Genomic DNA, 16,576 nt, shown 5'->3' on the forward strand with positions numbered 1-16,576 from the left:
AAGGGACAATGTTTTTAAACTAGAGCAGGGTAGATTTAGATGAGACCTTAGGAAGAAGTTCTTTATTATGAGGGTGGTGAGACACTGGAACAGGTTTGTCCAGAGCAGTTTTGGATGCCTCATCCCTGGAAGTGTTTCAGACCAGGCTGGAAACAACCCAGTAAAGTGGGAGGTGTCCCTGCCCATGGCAGAGCCATTAGAACTAGATGATCTTTAAGGTCCCTTCCAACTCAGTCCATTTTATGGTTTTATGATACAGTACACTGTGAGGCTGGGAGATCAATAGCTGCAGATCACCACTGGCCAAGTTTTTGGGAAGCCTGGAAAGGGTGTATTTGTGTTGCATAGCAAGAGTGCCTAGAATTATGTTATAGAACAAACTCTTAAGAAAGAGATAGGTAAACTGTCCTCTTTGGGGACCAGGTTGATTCATTGAAGGAAGAACTGCCCTTTTTGAGAAAGACATCTGTGAGATCCCTGCTGCCCAGTGTTTTGCAGTGTTGTCTTAAACCAAGATTAGTGAGAACTCCAACTGAATTGTATTGCAGGAGAGCTCAGCTCCAGGTTGCACTTTTTCCTTGTTTGGAATTCAAAACCTACTTTGTTTGCAGTCATGAGTGGTCATGATTCTCTGGGGTTTTGGGGCAGGACCTTAAGAGTTGCAAATAAGTAGTTGGATAATTTAATTCTTTTAATGTCAAAACCAGACATGAAATGAATTTGCTAGTGCTACTTTAAACATCTGGTGCTGGTTACTCCTATAAATTTGGATCATTGATCTAATCAGTCATGGGGATTCGTGCATTCTTTATTCCTGTAAAAAAAATGTTGTTCCAGAGGGGTTATTTTTAATTATTGGAAGGGTATTAAAAATTATGTGTAGGCTGAGATGAAGAAGCTAGTTCTTGACTTGTTTTGAAGGCAGTCGGCTGTCTTGCCTAATAAAACCTTTAACAGTGCAGTGGATAATTGGGAAACAGGCCAAGAACAAAGGAAGAGAATGTAACATCCCTAGAAATAGGGCTGGTGATTTGTGGTGTGCTGGGACTGGCAGGTCCTTGTAAGATTTAGCTTTTACAGCTCATTAATTGAAGTGCTGTTAAGTTGAAAGTGACTTTAATGGACTGTTTTATTTCATTCCAATCCATAATTCTGCTAAAAGTTGTAACATTTTTCACTCTGATGTCTTCCCTGCTGCTTTCTGCTTCTTCATAGAATGGCCTGGGTTGGAAGGACCATAGAGATCACATACTCCAACCTCTCTGCCATGGCCAGTGACACCTTTCGACTGTTGTTGGTTGCTCAAGGCCTCATCTACCCTGGCCTTGAACACCTCCAGGGAGGAGGCATCCACAACCTCTCTGAGCAACCTATTCCAGTCTCACCACCCTCATACTGAACAACTTGCTAAGATCCAGTCTAAACCTACTCTTGCTCAGCTTAAAACCATTACCATTTGTACTGTCACAAGACACCCTTATGCAAACGCCTTCTCCAGTCTTCCTGTAGGTTCCTTTCAGGTGTTGGAAGGCAGCTATAAAGTCCCACCTGATGTCTTCTCCCCTATAGGCTGAACAACCCAACTCCCTCAGCCTATCTTTGTATTAGAGGTGCTCCAGCCCTTGGATCATGTTTGTGGCCCTCCAACAGTTCTGTGTGCTTTTTATGATGGGGACACCAGAACCAGCCACATTATTTGAGGTGGAGTCTCACAAGAGCAGAGTAAAAGGGCAGAATCTCTCTTGACCTGCTGGCCACACACCTCCTGATGCAGCTCAGGATATGATTTGAGTTCTGGGTTGCATGGGATAATAAAGCAAGAAGTATAATTGGCAATAATATATTTGTGAGTTATAAGCTTAGAAGCAGTAGGTTATTTTGCACTACTGTGCTGTTTATTTTGAGTATTTATTGTCCTGTTGTTTCTGCCTTGAAGTAGGACCCCTGCTCTGGTGAACACTGTATAAACCCCAGCAAAATAGCCAGCCTGAAATGCCCTGCAGTCCAGTGCAACATGAATTGATTATTGTTTAAGCATCAGTATTGCCTGTGGGACTTAATAAAAAACATAAATCTCAGTCTTGAAGCCACTGAGTGTCTTGCAGTTGATCTGAGTGAAGCAAAGGCTTCACTAACTGCCCTCTTTTGGTAGAGATTCTTTTCAAGACCTGTTGAAAAAAAACATTTGTTTGAAACCATCAGGACATCCCTTTAGATAGAACATAGAGTATGTGAACTCAGTTCTGCTTTCTGTTTTTTCTCACGGCGTTACTCAAACCCTGGAGTTTCTGGTTTGGAAACAAGTGGTGTGTTGGCCTAAACACTGTGCTGGGCCCCGTCCTCTTTAACATCTTCATTGGTGATCTGGATGAGGGGGTCGAGTCAGTCATCAGCAAGTTTGCAGATGACAGCAAGTTAGGAGCAGATGTTGGTCAGTTAGAGGGTAGAAAGGCTCTGCAGAGGGACCTTGACAGACTGCACAGATGGGCAGAGTCCAGTGGGATGGCATTCAACAAGTCCAAGTGCCGAGTGCTGCACTTTGGCTACGGCAATCCCATGCAGAGCTATAGGCTGGGGTCAGAGTGGCTGGAGAGAGCTGCCAAACAGAGAGGGACCTGGGGGTGCTGATCGACAGCCGCCTGAACATGAGCCAGCAGTGTGCCCAGGTGGCCAAGAGGGTCAATGGCATCCTGGCCTGCATTAGGAATAGTGTGGCCAGCAGGAGCAGGGAAGTCATTGTGCTCCTGGACTCTGCATTGGTTAGGCTGCACCTTGAGTCCTGTGTCCAGTTCTGGGCCCCTCAGTTTAAGAAGGACATCGAAACACTTGAATGTGTCCAGAGAAGGGCAACAAGGCTGGGGAGAGGCCTTGAGTGCAGCCCTGTGAGGAGAGGCTGAGGGAGCTGGGATTGTTTAGCCTGGAGAAGAGAAGGTTCAGGGGTGACCTCATTGCCCTCTGCAACTACCTGAAAGGTGGTTGTAGCCGGGAGGGGGTTGGTCTCTTCTCCCAGGCAACCAGCACCAGAACAAGGGGACACAGTCTCAAGCTGCGCCAGGGGAGGTTTAGACTCGAGGTGAGGAGAAAGTTCTTCACCGAGCGAGTCATTCGTCATTGGAATGTGCTGCCCAGGGAGGTGGTGGAGTCACCATCCCTGGAGGTGTTCAAGAGGGGATTGGACGTGGCACTTGGTGCCATGGTCTAGTCATGAGGTCTGTGTTTATAGGTTGGACTCGATGATCCCCGAGGTCTCTTCCAACCTTAGTTATACTGTGATACTGTGATCCTGTGATATCTTCCAGTTGTAAATTCTTTTTAAACTTGAACACTGCCTTTTGTCTGTTTCTTCAGGGCTAGCTGGAAAGATTATAAAAGCCATCATCGAGGAAGGATTTCAGATCTCAGCTTTGCAGATGGTAGGTTTCCTCTTGTGTATGTCTTTCCGATGAACAGAAGTTGGAGAAATGCTGTGTGAGCTTCACAGCCATGCACAGGTGTTTCCAGCAGTACAAACCCCATGTGCAGACTTTGTAGTAGTATTTTGAGATCAGCATTTTCCTTGTGATATTTGCAGTTTACTATTTGATTGATCAGCTGATATGTTTCTTGTTGCTGAGTGACCTTGAGACCCCTTTCCTCTCTCTATTTCCCTGTAGTTAGAAGGGGGATGATGATGATGATGATGATGATATCTGTTTCTTCTGAAGCAAATTGAGGTATCTTTACAAAATGCTCAAGGTTAGCAAAATGATTGTTAAACTTTCCTCAATTTTGTAAAATACCTACTTAGTATGCATTCAGAGGAAGGTTGTTGAAGATACTTCAAAGGATTTTGACACCCTGAATCATCCTCAGCAATTAAAGGAATTTGGCACAGGAATTGTTCCCAACAGTGGCCCTGTAAATCCTGCCTTTTGATTTTTGTGAAGGTTTCAAGACCTGTGAGTTAAACCCCCACCAGAAATCTTGCATGTCTTAGTGGCATCAGCCATCACTACATTGTCTGCTTACCACTTAAGCTTCAAGAAGATTCTGTGTGCTACATGTAGGCCCAGAGAGTGGTGGGGAATGGAGTTCAGTCCAGCTGGCAGCTGGTCACTAGTGGTGTTCCTCAGGGCTCAGTGCTGGGACCAGTTATTTTTAGTATCTTTATCAATGATCTAATTGAGGAGATTGAGGGCACCTACTAATAAAGTCACAGAGGACACTAAGTTGGGAGGGAGTGTTGATCTGCTGGAGGGTAGGGAGGCTCTACAGAGGGGCTTGGGCAGGATGGATGAATGGGCCAAGGACAATGAGATGAGGTTGAACAAGGCCAAGTTGCCTCAGATTGTACAAGGGGAGGTTTAGGTGGGCTGTTAGAAGAAACTTCTTCATTCAAAGGGTTTTCAAACACTGAAACAGGCTCCCCAGGGAGGTGGTTGAATTCCCATCCCTGGAGGTGTTTAAAAGACACAGAGATGTGATGCTGGGGGACATGGTTTAGCACCAGCTTGGTAGAGTTAGATAACGGCTGGACTTGTCTTAAAAGTCTTTTCCAGCCTAAGCGATTCTATGATTCTGTGTTGCCTGTGGCATCGTTGGTTAAGTTGCTGAAAAACTACATATTGCAGCTGCAAGACAATTCCTTCTACCTAGTAAACATTGTTTAAAAGAGCATTCTGAATGTTTGCTGGTTAAGAAGGGCTGTGTCTCTATGTTGGTGTTTCAGGCAGGTTGACTAACAGTTTTGTTTCCTCAGTTCAACCTGGAGCGTACAAATGTGGAAGAATTTTATGAGATTTACAAAGGTGTCGCCCCTGAATATGTGGTAAGTAGAAGTCTGAGGATGATCTGTTTAAGAATAAACCATGATTGAACAAGGAAGCAGTTACATCTCTTACTTTTTTGGGACGGGGGGATTGTGAGAGGATTTCTTTTGGGACTCTGGTATTCACCAGTTCTAGCTTCTTCTCAAATAAACTAACCTTATGTGACCTTATTGCTCTCTACAACTACCTGAAGGGAGGTTGTAGACAGGCAGAGGTTGGTCTCTTCTCCCAGGCAACAAGCACCAGAACAAGAGGACACAGTCTCAGGCTGCACCAGGGGAGGTTTAGGCTGGAGGTTAGGAGGAAGTTCTACTCAGAGAGAGTGATTGCCCATTGGAATGGGCTGCCCAGGGAGGTGGTGGAATCACCATCACTGGAAGTGTTCAGGAGGAGACTTGACAGGGTGCTTGGTTGCATGGTTTAGTTGATGAGGTGGTGTTGGATGATAGGTTGGACATGATGATCTTGAAAGTCTCTCCTCTCCCTCTCCCTCTCCCTCTCCCTCTCCCTCTCCCTCTCCCTCTCCCTCTCCCTCTCCCTCTCCCTCTCCCTCTCCCTCTCCCTCTCCCTCTCCCTCTCCCTCTCCCTCTCCCTCTCTCTCTCCCTCTCCCTCTCCCTCTCCCTCTCCCTCTCCCTCCCTCTCCCTCTCCCTCTCCCTCTCCCTCTCCCTCTCCCTCTCCCTCTCCCTCTCCCTCTCCCTCTCCTCTCCTGCTCTCTGTGTTGTAAGAGAGCAGAGTCTTCTGTGAAAATTGTTCAGCCAAGGAATTTGTGAAGTTCAGTGTAGTGGAAAAACCCCCACCCTTCAGATCAGTTATTTTATTGCAGAAGAGCTGTGAGAACGTGTCACATCTGTAGCTTAGTTTGATTTGCTCTTGCAGTGGTGTTTCGGACCAGAGTATATGTTTTTATTACTTTACATACAAGGGGGCTGCTGTAGTTGAATGCTGTCCTAATGACATTCTGAACTATTCTGGAGTTTATTGATCTGACTTTAGTGGATCTTCAGAAAATTTTAAGGAGTTTTAAGATACCCTGTAAATCCCAGTGAATGCCTAAGACTCTGTTTATTATTATGCCTTGTTTTACTGCCACATAAAACTTCCCAACTGCAGACAGAAGAACAGGAATACAAGAAGAAGAGCTTGCATTTCTTTATCACCTTCTGTCAGAGGATTTGGGTTTATTTTACAGTTATGAGCTTAGCTTCTCTACCCTGCTATGTGCTATGCAAATCATCCCTGATATTTAAATGGTAATGTTATTTTAATTAACAAAGTGGATTCTGAGCTGACCCAAAATAAGCTTCATTTTTTTCTCCATTTTCTCTTTTTTTAAAGTTTCCCTTTTATGAGTGTTTAGTCTAACTTATTTCAACAGAGACTCTAGGTTTGTCTCTCAGGTTGGGGAATAAGGATTCCTCTGGTAACACCTCTGGACCAAAGGAAGACTGGACAGCCAGGGCTGTAGATAAATGGCAGAATCCTAATATGGTAATATTAATCCAGCATTTCAGGGCCTGAAGAATCCTGTGGTACTGCAAAAGTCTCTGCTTTGAGCCAAACTGGAAGCTCTCTGCCATCTTCTGCAGCTCTTCTGCACAGTCTGTGACCCCTTAATAAATTGCAAGGTTTAGTTCCATAATTTAATTGGAGAGTTTCTCAGCAAGGCAAGTGACATTTAAACAGGGTAAGTCAATAGAGACGTGTTTCAGATGGGATTTGAAGAAAAGTGATAATCTGGGGCTCTGTCCTGTAAGCCATATGTTCTGGATGTGCTTAGCTGAAATGAGATGAGTATCTCCAATGCACTCAGGATATCTGTGAAACAGGAAAATGTGGGAAAGTCAGTCATGATGGTACAGAGAGCCAGGGAAGGCACATATGAGAGCAGCAACAGATATTGTCAGTGCAGGCCAAATAGGAAGAAGTATATTACAAACCAGGATATTGGAGAAGAAATATGACCTCTTCTATCTGTGACTCACAACCGCCTGTTTTCATCTGAATTTTATTTGTGGTTCAAAAATAACTCAGCACAGAAGATACTTAGCATCCAGAAACCATTTTCAAAAGCTGTGCTCCCGTTTCTTCTGGTTACCCCTTGTCAGTCAGGTAAAGGCTTGGCTTGGGAAGCACTTTGGGGAAAAAAAGCACTGTGAAAAGAGAAAGATGAACAATTGCCCAGAATTTGATGGTATCTCCTGCATGGGATCTTGCTTACTATTGATTACTTTTTATGCTGTTTTGCTTTGTGTTTCCTCCTGTAGACAGAATAGAAAATGGGGAAAAAGAAGGGAGATTATTTTGGGTCAGCTCAGAATCTACTTTGTTAATCAGAATGCTTGGGTCTGGTCCAGGTCCAGGAATGGTTCTGTCTGACCACAAGTCATGTTAGTTGATGAATAAACTATTTGCTAAAGAAAAATTTGATTTAGCTGTAACTGGAAGTCTTTGCAGAGCAATGGTGTCTGCTGCTTAAATCCACTCTGAACTTGATGAGTCTGTGTAAGACAGACCAAACTTGTCTCACATAATGCTGCATGCCACTCTGCTGTGGTCGATGGCAGCTGGTCTTCAGTCCTCAGCTTCGTATTGTAATGAAGGAGTCAGGAGTAACTTTGCTCATGTTGTTTGCTGTTTATGTATTTAGTTTCCATCTCAATTCATAAAAGGCAGAGAAGGGCTTAATCCTTCTTTTCCTACTGCTTTTTTGCCCGCTCTGTACACTCTTGTTCTTTGCTATGACTCACCCTTGACCTGCCCATGGGAGGCAGGTATGATTTTAGTACCTTGTTTGACCTTCCCTGTCCTGCCCTATTTCCTGTGAATGTTTTCTCCTTTCCCCTTTCCTTACTGATTTTGATACTTTCAATTATCCTGATTTCTTAAAATATCATCTGCCCATATTCCTAGACAAGTATGCAACTACAAGGACATGTTTTAACAGAGGAAGTCAGACTAGAACATCAAAATGGGTTCTTTCTGCTCATGAAACCCATACCTATATTTAGCAAACTCCAAATTAATTGGCAGTAATGCCCAAATTAAATTAAGCTTATGAAAACTAAGACCCATGTTCATCACCCACTTGGAACTCACAGTGTCTCTTTACTCTTCAGGAGGCTCCAGGTAAACAGATGGGTTTGTTGTAACTGAGATTCTGGTAAAAGCAGTCCAGGAGAATCTTTCCAGATCAAGGACCCTTCCTCTAATAGGTTGTGTGGCATGGCCTTTTCAGTTGTGTCCTGTGTGTTTCAGCTTCTGTGGTTATATGTGAGGAAAAGACAGCAAGAACCAAAACCCCAAGAGACATATTGATGACATAAACCTATCAAACAAGTGTATATTTGGAAACAAATCTAGGTTGTGTGCTGTGCTCCTTGTAGGGAATGCTGCAGAGTACATTGCTGCCTGTGGAGCTGGCTGAACATAGCATGATCTTCCAGGCTTACATAAAGTCTGTTGCATTGATTCAGCCTGGTTTGGCAGGTTAGGGGATACCTCTGTGAAATCCAAGTCCAGATCAATAAGGATCTGTCTGCAGTAGACTTTAAAGTACCATGGATGCTGTTGCAAGGTGTTTGGTGTCCTGCTGAAGCTGAATATCCAGTTTACCTCATTTCCACCTTCTAAACAATGTACCAAAATGGAAAACATTCCTTCAGTTGTGAATGCTGACATCTTTATTTCATGTCTTTGCTTTCCTACATGTGCCAATATTTCTTAATTGTTCCTGTCCTATAAATTTGGGTCTGGTTTGGGGGAGGAGTACAACCCTTGCTAATGATCAAAGAAGCTCAGATTTGTTTCTGTCGTTTATTTTTGGTCTTTTTTTCCCCTCTTCTAGGACATGGTTACAGAGTTGTGTTCAGGCCCTTGCATAGCAATGGAGATAATACAGCCTGAACCTCCAAAAGTGTTCAGAGACTTCTGTGGTCCTTCTGACCCTGTAAGTACTTGCTTGAGTGATAAGGAGTGATTAAAAAGTTGATGTACTGTCTACATGAATTGAAATATCTCAGTGTGGTAAGGCTGCCACATACCTGCTGCATTCCTTGGAGATGTGACATGACATGAACCTCATGAAATTCAACAAGGACAAGTGTAGAATCCTGCACTGGGGGAGAAATTACACCAGGCACCAGTACAAACTAGGGGTTGTCCTGCTGGAAAGCAGCCCTGTGGAGAAAGATGGAGTCCTAGGGGTCAGGAAGTTATCCACGGGACAGCAATGTGCCCTTGAGGCCAAGAGGGCCAAGGGTATCCTGGGGTGCATCGAGCAGGTCTAGGGAAGTTCTTCTCCCCCTCTGCTGTGCCCTGGTGAGACCCCACCTGGAATCTGTGTCCAGTTTTGGGCTCCCCAATTCAAGATAAACTGGGATCTGCTGGAGAGAGACCAACAGAGATGTGGGGATGATTGTGGAACTTAAACATCTCTCCTGTGAAGAAAGACTGAGAGACCTATGGTTGTTTAGTCTGGAGAAGAGAAGGCTGAGAGAGGATCTTATTAATGTCTATAAATATTTGATGGGTGGGTGTCAAGATGGAGGTGCCAGGCTCTTGTTGGTGGTGCACACAGTAATACAACAAGGAAAAATGGGCATAAGCTGGAACACAGGAAGTTCCACCTCAACATGAGGAGAAACTTCTTTACTGTGAGAGTACCAGAGCCCTGGAACTCTCTGTGTGGCGTTGCCCAGAGGGGTCGTGGGGTCGCCTTCTGTGGAGACTTCCAACGCCTGGATGCATTCCTGTGTGACCTGCCCTAGGTAATCCTGCTTTGGCAGGGAGTTTGAACTAGATGATCTCTAGAGCTCTCCTCCCACCCCTAACATTCTCTGATTCTATGTAAGCATTATTATGGAAGTCAAATGCTAGTCTTAGCGGACCAAAGTGCAAATCCTCCAGCAATTCTTCTGACCTTCTGATAGTTACTGCATGTGCATACCAGTGCAAATCAAGTGTTAGTCCACTGCAGTCTGTGGCATGCTTGTAGGATGGAACTGTAAAAGAAGGATGTTTCCTGTGTTTTTCAGAAGGAATCAAACAGGAAAGGGTGTGATTCTCATACCTGTTGGCTATGCTAATGCTTCCAGCTTTTACTTTTCCTTTCTTGAGCTGACTAATGAGGTATGCCTGATAATGTGTGCATTGCCCATTGGAATGGGCTGCCTGGGGAGGTGGTGGAGTCGCCATCGCTGGAGGTGTTCAGGAGGAGAATTGACAGGGTGCTTGGTTGCATGGGTTAGTTGGTTGGGTGGTGTTGGGTGATAGGCTGGACACGATGATCTTGAAGGTCTCTTCCAACCTGGTCTATTCTATTCTATTCTACAAGTGCTGTCTCAAAGTTGGCAGTGTTTTGTTAAACAGTGAAGGCTACTGTACCACACAGGAGCCATGGGATGAAATAACAATACAGAGTCAGGGAGGTCAGGGTTTGTATAGATTTTTGGTTAAGATTTGATGTTTCAATTGCAGACTTGAGTGGGTTTACCAGTTTCCATGGAAAAAAATTGCAGAGATTAGTATTTGAAGGGAAGAACAAGTTGTTCAGGATATATTTTAGCTCAGATCCAGAGTTTCCATGAAAGAAAACATGAGCTAAAGGTATTATGCAAACTGCTTTTTTCCCTTTCTGTTTGGTAACATTCAAATGTTTCTCTGATGGGTTGGCATCTTGTATGCTGAACATAACTTGATTATCTGACTTAATTGCAGTAATGATGCCCACAATACAGTGGCTTCAGTTTTGTGTCAAATCCATGTTTAAGGCTTCTGGCCTTTAAAATTCTGAAAGGTGCAGTTGTTTTATTGGGGCCTTTTATATCCTTTTCATGTTTCTGATTATTTAATGCCTGCTACATTAAAATTAAAGTCTGCTTGCAAACTTCACAGTGGCTTTGGGTTACTAAAGACAAATGAACATGGTACAAGGGAAATACAAGTTGTGGAAAATGGAGTTAAATCCAGTTGGTGGCTGGTCACAAGCAGTGTCCCCCAGGGCTCAGTACTGGGGCCAGTTCTGTTTAGTATCTTCATCAGTGATTTGAATGAGGGGATCAGGGACACCATCAGTAAGTTTGCAGATGACAATAAATTGATCATGAGGGTAGGAAGGCTCTTCAGAGAGATCTGGACAGGTCAGATTGCTGGGCTGAGGCCAGTGGGATGAGGTTTAACAAGACCAAGTGCCAGGTCCTGCACTTTGGTCACAAGAACCCCAAGTAATGCTACAGGCTTGGGGCAGAGTGACTGGAAAGCAGCCCAGTGGAAAAGGATCTGGGGCTGCTGGTGGATGGCTGGCTGAACATGAGCCATCAGTGTGCCCAGGTGTCTGAGAATGCCAACAGTATCCTGACTTGGATCAGGAATAATGTGATCAGCAGGAGTAGGGAAGTGATCATGCCCCTGTGCTCAGCCCTGGTGAGACCACAGCTTAAGTACTGTATTCAGTTCTGAGCACAACAGTATAAGAAAGACACTGAGAGAAGAGCAGCAAGGCTGGTGAGGGGTTTGGAGGGCATGTCATACAAGGAGTGGCTGAAGGAGCTGGGGTTGTTTAGTCTGCAGAAGAGAAGGCCAAGGGGAGACATTATTGCTCCATACAACTATCTGAATGGAGGTCATAGTGAGTCTGGTGTTGGTCTGTTCTCCCAAGTAACTAGGGACAGGATGAGAGGAAATGGGTCCAAGTTGTGCCAGGGGTGGTTTAGATTAGATATTGGGAAAAATTTCTTTCCTGAAAGAGTAGTGAGGCATTGAAACAGACTGTGCAGGGCAGCGCTGGAGTCCATCCCCAGACAGGTTCAATAGTGTAGATGTAGTGCTTCAGGATATAGTTTAGTGGTCATGGTAGTGGAGTTATGGTTGGACTTGATGATCTTAACATTAATGACTCTATGAAATGCCTGTATTTTTTCTTACTCTATCAGATGAGTCATAGCCATACTACACATATGTGACCAACAGAGGAACTGTATGTGAGCTGAGGAGCTGAGGCATGTATAAACTTCTCTAGGTAGCACAAACAAACAGCACAGGAGAGAACTAAATTCCTCTCTGGTGACCTACCTATGCTGTCCCTTTTATTAATTAACTCTATGACTTGTGAAGTGAAAATGTGTGCCCCAGCTGCTTCTAGCAGGAGCAAGCAGCACTAAGTTTTGAACATTGACTTCCTAGGAGTTACACTGATGGTATGCATAGAAGACAGGCAACTGTCCACTCTTTTCTGTAAGAATGACCAGTTAATTGGTTCTTCAGGCACATAAAGCATACATGCAGTAAGTACAGCTGCTCTCAAGAGTGATCTTTGCCTGAAATATTTCTGTCTCTTCAGATAGGATTTGTAACTTGTCCTTGAGGAAGAAAGGTATTGCGGTGTTCTTTTGTAATTTCTAGCTGCAATCATCAAAGAAGCTCACAGCTGAACTTTGTGGTTACAATTTCTGCTTCACATAGGAGCAGCAGAAAATATAACAGCAGTTTCATTATCTTACAAGGCTGTATGCAGACAGTGAAGAGACCATGGGCTTGATATTCTGGTCCTTAGAGTAAATCTAATAGTGTATCATTGTTGAGAGATCTGGATCTCTCTGCAACTTGCTTGTTTGTTTATATATGTACTAGATCCTGATGTGTCTACAGCCTGTTTATAGCCACAGGTGAAGACCAAGTCTAGTACACAATGTGCCTGCTTGCATCACTCTGGCTCCTCTTCAGTCGTACCCTGTTTGGCAACTAGTGCCATTGAGATCACTGTGATGGCTTTCAAAGCAAGGTGCTATTAGAAGTGAGTGAAGGTGTTGGAATTTGATTTATATCATTAATCTCAGTCACATGTGCTGTTAATTGTATCTTGGATCCGTAGCAAATGTAGTCATCACCTTGTGGTAAGTCAGAGATCTAAACTGGGCATGAGTGTCCAGAGCCCTTTCAGTCTGTTCTTTGTTGTATCATAGTATCATTCAGGGTTGGAAGGGACCACAAGGATCATGTAGTTCCAACCCCCCTGCCATGGGCAGGGACACCCCACACTAGATCAGCCTGGCCAGAGCCTCAGCCAGCCTGCTCTTAAACACCTCCAGGGACGGGGCCTCAACCACCTCCCTGGACAACCCATTCCAGGGCTTCACCACTCTCATGGTGAAGAACCTCCTCCTCACATCTAGCCTGAATCTCCCCACCTCCAGCTTCATTCCATTCCCCCTAGTCCTATCACTACCTGAGATCCTGAGAAGTCCTTCCCCAGCCTTCCTGTAGGCCCCCTTCAGATACTGGAAGGCCGGAAGACAGTTGAGGTGTGCTGCAGTAAAATGCTTCCAGAAAGAGGTGATACCCATTTTCCCAAATCAAAATGAGATGTCATTTGGTAATAGGTCTGCTTTTGTCCAAGTCCCTGATGTTTAGCACTGTAGAAAGAATTAGGTATTAGATCTGAAGCTGCAGCTTCAGTTTTCACACCTTTTTTGTGCAGCTCCTTTGTTGGAATAGCTGCTGGTATCGTTTTGTCATGGAATTGTTGAGGTGGTTACTTAGTATTGAATGGGTTGTCCAGGGAGGCGGTTGAGGCCCCATCCCTGGAGGTGTTTAAGCCCAGGCTGGATGAGGCTGTGGCCAGGCTGATCTAGTGTGGGGTGTCCCTGCCCATGGCAGGGGGGTTGGAACTAGATGATCCTTGCAGTCCCTTCCAGCCCTGACTGATACTATGATACTATTCCTAAGACACTTGTAAAATGTTGTAGAAATCAGAGAAGTTGAGTTATTTTCTCAGTTTTACCTTTATTTGGAACTTTGTACACAAGAGAAAAGGTTGGTTGTAACATGTGGTTCTGGGAGTCCATGTCATCTGCATGTTCCTGGCTGACTGAATAACTTTTAGTAGTCTTAAGAACTTTTTGTTAGGATTGACAGCATGCTAAAAGTGACTCAAATACCTCCTGCTGTGAGATATTATTAAAGTGATGGAATGCACTGCAATATTTCTGCAGCCAGTGGGCTGAAAAGGGGTTTTCATATGCTTGCTTGAGATCCTAACCTGCATTATTTTTTTCACACTGGGGATTTGCAATTATAAAGGGTAGCACTGTGCTAGCAGTCATTTGTACTTTTGCATCAATACCAAAGAGCTGAAAGAGAAATTAGATGGTTTAAAACAAAGCAGCGAACTGAAAAGAGCCGGAGTCTGCTTTTGCTCCATTCCTGACCTCACTGTGTGACCTTGGATGAAAAGTTCAATATGTTTCTGCCTCAATTGTCACATCAGTTAAATAGGGATAACAGTATGAGCCAAAAAAGCACAGTTGCTGCAAGATTTTTGTTTGTATAAACCTCCTGTGAATCTCTAGGGCTGGAAAATATCTGCGTGTGAGGCCCAAATGTTCATATTCATTCCTAGCATTACCTTAGCAGCAGGACATTTTCATATTACATCACATTAAAAAAAAAATAGTTCATTGGAAGATATAAAGAAATGTAAAGCCTATTTTTGAGCCTATTTTTGAGCTCCTGAGTATTCATTTTCTGGCAGTACATTCCTGGCTGTTTCACTGTGGGCTCTCTATACAGTGAGCCTTGCTTAGGGTGTTGACAGTGAAGTGCATAATGCACTTCAAGAGAAATGAAGATTTACTAATCTAGTCCTTTGGTGAAGAAGATTTTCATGGGATCATCTTCTCAGATAGCCTGAGTCATGTAATAATAACCAAAAAATTCATTCAGTGCCAGCCCATTATCAGCCAGAGTGCAAACAGATCGATTGGTACCAGTTACGATATCCTGCTGTCTAAGCCTGCAATGGGAAAGACATGATTGAATTGCTTAGATGTTATTTAGGGTCAGTCATCTGACTCTGCCCTTTCAGTTTTTATTTCCACATTAACCTCTGCAGGTCTAATGAAAATGTGTTCTAGGCAGAGCTAAGGCCTTTTAGTTGGGGGACATGGTAATTTTTGGTGAGTATCTGTGGAGGGAGATTCTTCCTTCTAGTGCATCCCCCTTTTGCTGAGCTGTCAGTGCTGGTTCATTAAGCCCAAAATCTGGGTGGATTTGGGACTTCCCCTAGTTGTTCTGTTTCAACCCCCTGTGCATGGGCAGGGGGCTTATTAAGACTGGATCTAGAAGAAGTGTTAAGACAGCTGTGCTCTAGTGACCCACAGCTGTAATGGCTGTAGCCAGTTGCCACCAGTGGTTTAGAGTGTCAGTATATTGGAGTATAGTTTGACATTTACCTCTGAAAGTGTTAACAACTTGTCAGAGGCAAGCTTATGTCCGCATGGATGCCAAACAGCACACCTGTGGCAGTGAGTTGCTTTCTCTGGTTTAAAATGGACAGAGTCAGGGTTGGCTGCACTGAACCCAAGACTGATGTTGTATTTGTTCTTCCTTACAAAGCTGTGTGTATCTCTGGGGGCAGCAAAGAGCCAAGAACCCAAGAATTTTGCAGGCATGAATTCAGTGCTCATAGTGTGTCTTTGGCTTCTGAGTGGGTATTGCAGAGGTCTGCCAGTCCCTTTTGCTTTAATCATGTGTGTATGTACACATGCTTTGTATGTACACATGTACACATGTATGCATGATCTGGTTTTGGTTTTGAGGTGACCTTCTTAGAACTCTGTGGTGCATACTCATACTGTCTTCTCCAATCCACCCTTTGCAGCTGATGAAAAGTTCTTTGATAGAAAGAGGACCCTCACTGAAGTAAGTCTTTGTGTAGAGATGTGGACTTGCTGGAGAGGGTATGGAAAAGGGATACAAAGATGATTGAGGAACTGAAACACCTCTGTTATGAGGAAAGACTGAGAGAATTGGTTCTCTTTAGTCTGGAAAAAAGGCAAGTGAAGGGGGCATCTCATAAATGCTTATAAATACTTAAAGGGTGGGTGTCAGGAGGATGGGACCAGTCTTTTTTTGGTGGTGCCCAATGACACAACAAGGGGCAACAGGCACAAACTTGAACATAAGAAATTCCATCTAAAGATGAGGAGCAGCTTCTTGGTGGAGCACTGGAATGTCCTGCCCAGAGAGGTTGTGCAGTCTGCATCTCTGAAGGCACTCAACACCTGCCTGAATGTGTTCCTGTGTGACCTTCTCTAGGTGAACCTGCCCTTGGCAGGCAGGTTGGACTCAATGATCTCCAGAGGTGCCTTGCAAGCCCTACCATTCTGTGAGATTAGAGCACAAAGCAGAGCACTAGTGGTGGAGGAGGAGGCTTTTGTGTGCAAGTGATTTGCTTTAAATGTGACTTGTTACTGCCGGAAGGTTGCTGCCGTGTGAGGGCTGCTCAGTGTGGTGTGGGGCTGGAGTCTGCAGGCTCACTTGGATTTTTGATGGGTAGGTGAATGTGTGTTGAAAATTGCTGTTACTAGTGGTGACTGGCAGTCTCCATCAGGACTACTGACAGAGCCCTCAAGACTGAACCCTACTTTAAATCCAATGTGATTGAAGCATGTTGGCAAGGTTACAGCTTGGAAAAAGCCCCAATGCGTTTATCTGCAACTCATTGTCTGAGGCTCCAGACTTGAATATGCCAGCAGTGCTTGAACAGGTCCTGGATGTGAGATCATGGAACTTCGGTTCAGCAGTAAAGCAGATATCAAAAGGCACTGTGCTGACTGATACCGAGCCCACTACACCCACAGAAGCTTGATGCTGGAGAAAGTGTGCTGCTTTCTTCCTCTGGATGAGGGCATTGAGTCCATCATCAGTAAATTTGTGGACGACACGAAGCTGGGGGCAGGAGTTGATCTGCTGGAGGGTAGAGATGCTCTG

The 16,576-nt window shown here is 44.3% G+C and overlaps 1 protein-coding gene across 1 annotated transcript in view; it reads left to right on the forward strand.

Moving 5' to 3' along the window:
- Positions 1-16,576, forward strand: part of NME7 (NME/NM23 family member 7) — a 102,059-nt gene that overhangs the window by 54,310 nt on the left and 31,173 nt on the right. The window contains exons 8-10 of the mRNA XM_068160645.1: positions 3,349-3,413; positions 4,739-4,807; positions 8,655-8,756. Coding sequence (XP_068016746.1) covers positions 3,349-3,413; positions 4,739-4,807; positions 8,655-8,756 — 236 coding nt within the window. The remainder of the gene's footprint in view (positions 1-3,348; positions 3,414-4,738; positions 4,808-8,654; positions 8,757-16,576) is intronic.

The sequence above is a fragment of the Melanerpes formicivorus genome, unplaced genomic scaffold, assembly GCF_026170545.1.
Source record: "Melanerpes formicivorus ecotype bairdi unplaced genomic scaffold, bMelFor1.0.p_v2 SCAF_51, whole genome shotgun sequence".
Lineage (NCBI taxonomy): Eukaryota > Metazoa > Chordata > Aves > Piciformes > Picidae > Melanerpes > Melanerpes formicivorus.